The 7,428-nt window shown below is 35.8% G+C and overlaps 1 protein-coding gene across 3 annotated transcripts in view; it reads left to right on the top strand.

Moving 5' to 3' along the window:
• LOC108756268 overlaps nt 1-7,428 on the top strand; it is a 22,977-nt gene that overhangs the window by 9,500 nt on the left and 6,049 nt on the right. For all 3 annotated transcript variants that reach the window (XM_018499932.1, XM_018499931.1, XM_018499933.1), the window contains 6 exons: nt 425-791; nt 1,161-1,373; nt 1,532-2,059; nt 3,345-3,644; nt 4,836-5,130; nt 5,402-5,668. In XM_018499932.1, the coding sequence (XP_018355434.1) occupies nt 425-791; nt 1,161-1,373; nt 1,532-2,059; nt 3,345-3,644; nt 4,836-5,130; nt 5,402-5,668 (1,970 nt within the window). The remainder of the gene's footprint in view (nt 1-424; nt 792-1,160; nt 1,374-1,531; nt 2,060-3,344; nt 3,645-4,835; nt 5,131-5,401; nt 5,669-7,428) is intronic.

Genomic DNA, 7,428 nt, shown 5'->3' with positions numbered 1-7,428 from the left:
TGCAATATATTATAATTATATTATAATTTTCTAAAATTATGATTATAATTTTGTAAATATTTTTTTCTCGGCTTTGTAATCATTATGTATTTAATATTTATATATACTTTTACATTTATTTTTGTTTAACTTTTTATTTTGTATTTATATAATAAAATGTTAAAAGATACTATTACAATCTTTCAATGTAGCAGTGCATATAGTGGATACGTGGTTAGGGATTTGTAACAACGAAGACATTCATCCTTACGTTCCCTTAAAAAATATATTATCGTCAATGTACATATTTTTTTCCTTAGTAATGTTGCAATCAATGTATGTAAAATGTTTATCCTACAACAAGTTGAAGTTGATACCCTGCTTTTTCTCCAGATCTTTTTCTCCACGCATTTAGATGAAAATTTATATTCATTCCTCTTCCCAGTATCGAATCATCTATTTCTGCGAGTAACGGCCGACCGAGAAGTGGATTACGCCGCGCGAGCCCAGGTCCGCCGTTGTCTCAACCCCAGTCACAGTCGTCGAGCGAGTTCGGTTTGAGCCTAGCGAGGACCGACTCGGGCGGACGCACGAACACCGATATTTCCGAGACCTCCGAGGATTATGTCACTGCCAATACTTCTACGGAAACCGGGACCACTACAGGCACGTCCGCCACGACCAGTTCCTGGTCGAGGCCACCGCAGACGTCCAGTGCTGCGGCATCGGCGCCCGCTTCGACCACCGCGACCGCCGCTGAAGGCAGCTCCTTCGAAAGCGCAAGCTCAATTTACAGTCTGGCGAGGAGCGAGGTAAATGCTCGTTAATTACATTTTAATTATGCCGGAGGGATGTTATTCAAATTAAACAATTTAAATAAATTTGCAAGATAATCGCTATACAATATAACTGCACATTATCACTTAATTTTTTGCTACCTTTGAAACAAATTTAGTTTTTAATTTTTAAACGTAATTTTTTTCTTTAAATTAAAAATATATTGAAAATGGAAACTTAAGACTTTATATAATTTTTACTTTATATTACCGATCTAATTTAAACTTTAATATAAACTTTAATTTTCCGCAAAATATAAAATTCATTTAAAGTTAATTGAGCAACAGAATTTTATCATATAGGCAAAAAAGAATTTAATTAAAATTTGTACTTTACGTTATTAGGCTGTTATCGAGGAGCCATGTAGTCCGCCACCAATTTTAGAAGAAGCGGAAATTGCATTTGGATTAGAACTACCTCCACCGGCAATGAGGTCTAGTAGCAGCAGTAGTTCAGGTAGCTACGACCTAAAGGACGCTATGACGGACCCGAATAATGATTTAGAGCAAGTCGCTCCACGCAGTGGACATACTTCAGAGACTGAATTGGATCGAGATGTAAGTTTACAATATTATATAATTTATAAAAATATTCTTGTTCAAGTTTGTGAAAAGTTCGAGGACATTTACAGTCAAATTACAGTGTAGCTGTAAGATATATAAAATAAAATAAAATATTTATTAATCGCAAAAGATTTATTGTTTCATTTCGATAGGAGGGCCATCGATCGTCGTCCGGAGGTTACGCCGAGTCGCCACCTGACGTTCGCATGTGGAGCGAAGAGGAACGTCGTCGAAAGAAGAAAACTTTCAGCTTAGACTTCCTCGGAGGAACATCGAGCAACGTAGAACTGGAGCACCCCGCGGAGCCGGTATATCCGGAGAATGTCGAGGTCAGCCCGACTCCTAGTCATCGTCACAGATCGCGCAGCAAGCCAACGTCGGCTCGAAGTCCTCATCGGAATAATAGAAAACGGGACTCTGTGCAACAGTCGACGCAAATGCAGCAACAACAAGTGCTCAGAAGTCCACAAAAGGAGGAATGGAGAATGGAGCAAACCGAAGATGGTCCACACGCGCCGACATCCGACGATTCAAGCTGCAGTCATCATTATCATATGCATCATCACCACCATCATCACATGCATCGAGAAGGTGCAGAGAACGCGAGACATCGTCGGACCAGGGAAAGCCCAAGAAGAAAGACCAGTGGTTATATTTCTACCAGAAGACGCAGCAATGAGGTAAGCACGACCTGCACGACGATCGTTAATATACTCGGTATATTTTGTTGTTCTTTTACAAAGAAAAGATTCTTACACGAAAAGAATGGTTTGCTGAAGTAACTAAAAATGTTACTAGATCTGAAAATAATTTTATTGGATCCTCAAATTAGGTAATAATTTAATATCAATTATGTATTGGAACAAAAGTTTTGTTCTATTTGTACGTATGTATTAATTACATGATTTAAAAAAATTTAGTAATTTTAAAGTTAAAATGCTTCTTTTATTTAATCGCGATAACTTAGCAAAAAATTCTAGGAACATTTAAAAAAATGATTTTGTAAAGAAAATTTTAAGCTTTCACGTTAGAAAATCGAAAATTTTCGCAAATTTTTTTTTTCAGTTACGTGACAGGCCTACAAAATGAGAAGAAAATTTTCTATTTTATCCAGCTCGTTTTTTATATCTACATATATAAACCATCAAATTCACAAGCTCAAAAAACATAGTGGCCTCTTGAAAGTAGAGATTTTAAGCTTTAAAACTTTTTAAACTTAAATTTCGTTTATTTTTAACAAAATTACAGCTGCTTAAATTTGGAAGTTCGTTACAAACTTTTTTTCAATCCAATAGAACGCTTAAGGAGCAAGTTTACGGTTCATATTATGTAACTATAGAATTTTGGTTACTGTAGTTACATTGTGAAACGTAACCTAAACTGATTACTAAAATTTTAAATAAGAAAAACCCAGTATTTGACCGAAGCTGATCTCAGTGCTTAAACATATATTTTTTGTGTGAATCTATATACATTTTGATTCCAGAATAGTTACTTACTAATTATACCATCCAAAATATCATTTATTAAATTATACAAGCAATTTAATAATTTTTTAATGCTAATAAGTATCTTTTAACAAAAATATTATAACGTTTTAAATCCGGAAAAACATTTTGGCGCGCAATATGCAGAATCAGGATGTATTGTATATAAAATCACATATAAGAAATATGTATTTAAGCACTAAGATTCGTTTCGATCGAATTCTTCTGTAAAATTTTATTTGTATTCATATCGGTCTAACAATTGCTTTATATATATATACATTGTGATTGCTAGAATGTCAAAACTTCTTGAAGCACTATTCATTATACTTGTGATTTTTATTTAATTATTTTGATGTTTCAAAAAAATCATTTTCCGTATCCAATTAAAAATTTGTAAATATCTTAGCAAAATTATTTTTTCTGTGTAATTCTTTCTTCTTCGCACATTCTATATCTATAAACAATCGCGTTGCAGGATAAGAACGCGGCGTTAACGGGCAGTTTACCGCGAAGAAAGTCCCGTGTCGCGGACGACATAGTTTGTTCTAGTCGCTTGAGTCCTGGACGTTATCAGCGTAGTCCAGGGCACAATGGCCAGCGAGCGCTCGTCATAGAAGCACAAAGTCCGGAGGCGAGACTGAAAGCACTGTCGGCGGAATCGTTGAGATCCGTCAGTCCGGGCAGCGACAGCGTCTTTTATAGCGAGAGCGCCGATCAGCCTTGCATCTCCGTTGCCGCTTTGGACGCTGCGCACTGTCATCATTGTGGCAGAGAGGTGATATATTACTTATCGTGCATTATTCATTTGTCTTTCACTTTTAACCCTTCGCTCCGAGATGACCTCTTTGCGAGGACAATATTGTTTCGTCATTCGAACGCGCTCTCTAGAAATGGAAATGTATTCAATTTTATATCGTTTTAAGTCTTTCTAATTATGTTTTTGACTTTTATGCGATATTAATAATGCATTACAAGAATCACTTTGAATTGTCTAACGGCTAAGAGGAAACTTTAAGTGCAAAGGGTTAATATGTAGAACTTAATGACATTATACTGTACTTTCTTACGATCAAAAGCTTTCTTGTAACAATTTTTAAAAATTAGAAAGATAAACGTAAAATTGCATTTCTGCAGCTTTATTGTAGTTTCAAATTAGAGCATTTTCTTGCGAGTAAAAAATATGCAAAGTATATTTGTTACATATTTAATTTCTACAACTTTCTAAATATTGAATCAAGAGAATCATTATTATTTCCTTAAAATTTTACCGTTTAGAATGTCGTAGTATTCCTCTAAATAGTTGCTTTTACCCCTTAAATATCTCATTATTTTATTTTTTGTAGTCTGCTTGTACAAATGTTAATTACACAAATAACTTTTCCATTTGCTTGATATTATATATTAATGAATTGTATAAATAAGTAGCGCTCATAGAAATAGCGTATAGATTTATGCTCTGCTTTTGAAACTAACTTTGATATATTTTCCTACATATCATTTTTACGAATGTCATTTCTAAAGAAAAATAAGACTGTATTATAAGTAAAAACATTTGTATTAAAATACAAATATCTGTGAAGTTTACATAATTTTCTTATATATACGAGTATATATATAAATAACAGAAAATATTTACATATATTTTAATAATTATAAAGAAATCTCGTTCTACTTTTTTCACTTTTGGTATAAATAAATTTTATTGAAATAAATAAGTTCCATAAGTCTTTTAAAAGATTGTAAATATTTGTCTTGAAAATTAAAATAATCGAGAATATACAGAACTTTAATATCATGAGCTGTTAGCATCTATGCATTTCTATAGATCTTTAATGTCATAAATGCTCAACTGCACGTAGAAAATTAAATACGAATGCAAAGTAGTACTTCTTTCTATCTACTTATCTGTCAGTCTATCTGCCTTCTTTCTCTATCGTGTGTGCCCTCCTGTTGCTTCACTCCCGAGGTGTCGGAAGAGATCGTTCGACCGCCGGCAGGTTTTGCGGACTCCCCAGAAGGGCACAGAACATCTTCCAAGCACGTTACAGGACATCGGTTGTACAAGAAGTTCGACAAGAGGTACAGGTCGGAAGATCGAGGAGACCGTAGACATCGCCGTAGCAGTGCCGGTAGATCGGACATTCGGGCCAAATCGGAAGAAAGAGCCACTCCCCGACCAGGAAGTAGAGGTTCAATCGATGACATGGGCAGGAGAAGATTGCAAGCTCGAAGTACCGATGCTAGTATGGAAATTCTTACAGGTAAATTAAAAAGTATATGTTAGAGGTAAAAAGTAAAATATTTAAATCAAATTTATATATCATTTGGAAGGTTGAATTGTATCTTCTTTAATTATTTTTCAATTATACTTTTAATATAAAATTTTTAACTTTTTTTAATAAATAATGTTAGAATAAAATTTAAGTAAAAAAGAATATAAATAAAATTTAACAAATAATATATTTATCATTTAATGCATTTAATTAATTAAAAATTTAAGGAATAACATTTGTCATTTCTTCTTAATGATAGGAAGAGAAGATGAGGATACTTATGTAGAACCGTACTTAAGTAGCGAATGGATCTATATCGGGGATCTCGAGGAAAGTCACGTATGGAAAAGGCCTGACAGCAGAGATGGTGACGACGAAGATAGTATCCATAAGGAGCGACGGGATTCTCAAGAATCTACGGAGAGCGAGAAGAATTTTAAGAAGAGATATCAAGCGGCCACGCATAGGATGGTACATCGAAAAAGCAGCGGTGAAATGTACAAGAGGATACAAACGAAATGTTTCGGTAAGTCGGAGATTAAAAAAGTTTCTAAAATTGTTTTGAAATTTAACATAAAGTTTTTATTTTCTTACTCTCGTATCTTTTGTTATTTTATAATGGATTACTGGCATGTAAAAAGAAAATTGAAACTTTTTAACGAAGCAACTGAGAAGAACTTTATAAGAAATGACAGCTCAAGTGAAAAATATTTGCAAAATGTTCGAAAGAAATGATAATAAAAATATATAGCTTGATATCTCGATGGTTCCAGTTTAAAAGTACATAAATCACATGAACTTTCGAGATGTTAATCTTTTAAGCGTAAACCCGTGAACACCTATTAGCGCGATCGTTAATCACGGTTTTATCGGTGCAGCTGTTCTATAATCGTTCGTGTCTATGTTAGAAATTCTTAAGCCGCATTCCAAAATCTCTACGTCATGAGATCATTCGGCGGATGGCGGATGACGTCCAACGCAGCACAAACGTGCCGCTTTAACGCTGCCGATTCACGCATCACCGAAGAATGTTCTTAAACCGTTTCGCGAAAGCATCCTGTGTTATATTTTCTATAAAAAAAAAGAGATTTAGATAGTGAGCTAACAGAGGCGAAAGATAAAAGCGAAAAAGAAATGTAGGAAAAGAAGTAGAGGAAGGAAAAAGGAAAAAGGAGGTGTCAGAAATGATATGAGGTAGAAGAGATGCATAAACAAATGCGTCATGATGTCAGAAAGTTAAATAGATAAAATTTATTCCAATCATCTGACATAATTTTTCTGAAGACAATCAAAGAGCTTATGGAGAATAATACATGTTAAATTGAATAGATGCAGAGAGAAATAAGGATTATAATAAAATTACACTTATAACATTATATGCATATGCTGTGAGCACAAAGCGAGTTATTATGAATATTCAAAATTATTTAAATTATGAAGAAAAAAAAAAGAGAGAGAGAGAGAGAGAGAGAGAGAGAGAGAGAGAGAGCGAGAGCAAGAGACACAGACAATCAAATTAAGAGGTCGAGAAAAGAAGAGAAAAGAATTAGGTCATGACAACAAGTAGAAAAAGACATGGATAAAGAAAGAAAGGCCGGTGCAGAGGGAGAGAGGCGTTCTTCCCGATTCTTTAAATAAGCTCCGCGTAATACTCCGCCGTCTAAATATAATCCACCCGAGCAGGCATCGAGCGAGACGTTAAGTCCGGCTCGTCCGTGATGAAGAAGGAAACCGAAGTTAGGGGAGAAGTGATTTGTGCCCGCGCGAAGACGACGAAGAAGCGCAGCGGCGCTCGCGAACCGCGGGAACGTGCAAGGGTACCAGCGGAGGGACCGGCGGGGCGGTGACTCGAAGAAGGAGCTTTTGGCTGGCAGTCAGTGGGTCAGGGCGCCGAGTCGCATTCCACGAGGCTGCTGGCTCGAGATATCGTCTTCGCGAATCCGCCGTTTTCTGTGTACACACCCTGTGTAAGCCTCGACCGCGCGCGAAACGGAGCTCCGTCTTCCGGTGCGGAGGTGCCGGTGGCGGTGAAAGAAGTTTTGCCGGTATCGAACTAGATTAAGATTAAGATTGAGATTGAATTGAATTCTAACCAATCGGAAGAAAGAAAATTCGATATAAGTTTAGCGAGCTTTAAATGGTCCAGAGATTCCGATTCAATCTCAATTTTAATTTGTGGTCTGATAAATCTCTCTTCGATATCGAAAAAGTGGAAGAATTCGAGAAGAGGACAATCCACGAGTGACAAATCTCCTGCTGCCTTGAATTTGACCCGTTGAGATTGTC

This window comes from Trachymyrmex septentrionalis, unplaced genomic scaffold (genome assembly GCF_001594115.1).
Source record: "Trachymyrmex septentrionalis isolate Tsep2-gDNA-1 unplaced genomic scaffold, Tsep1.0 scaffold97, whole genome shotgun sequence".
Classification (NCBI taxonomy): domain Eukaryota; kingdom Metazoa; phylum Arthropoda; class Insecta; order Hymenoptera; family Formicidae; genus Trachymyrmex; species Trachymyrmex septentrionalis.
This window is presented reverse-complemented; position numbering and strand designations above follow the sequence as displayed.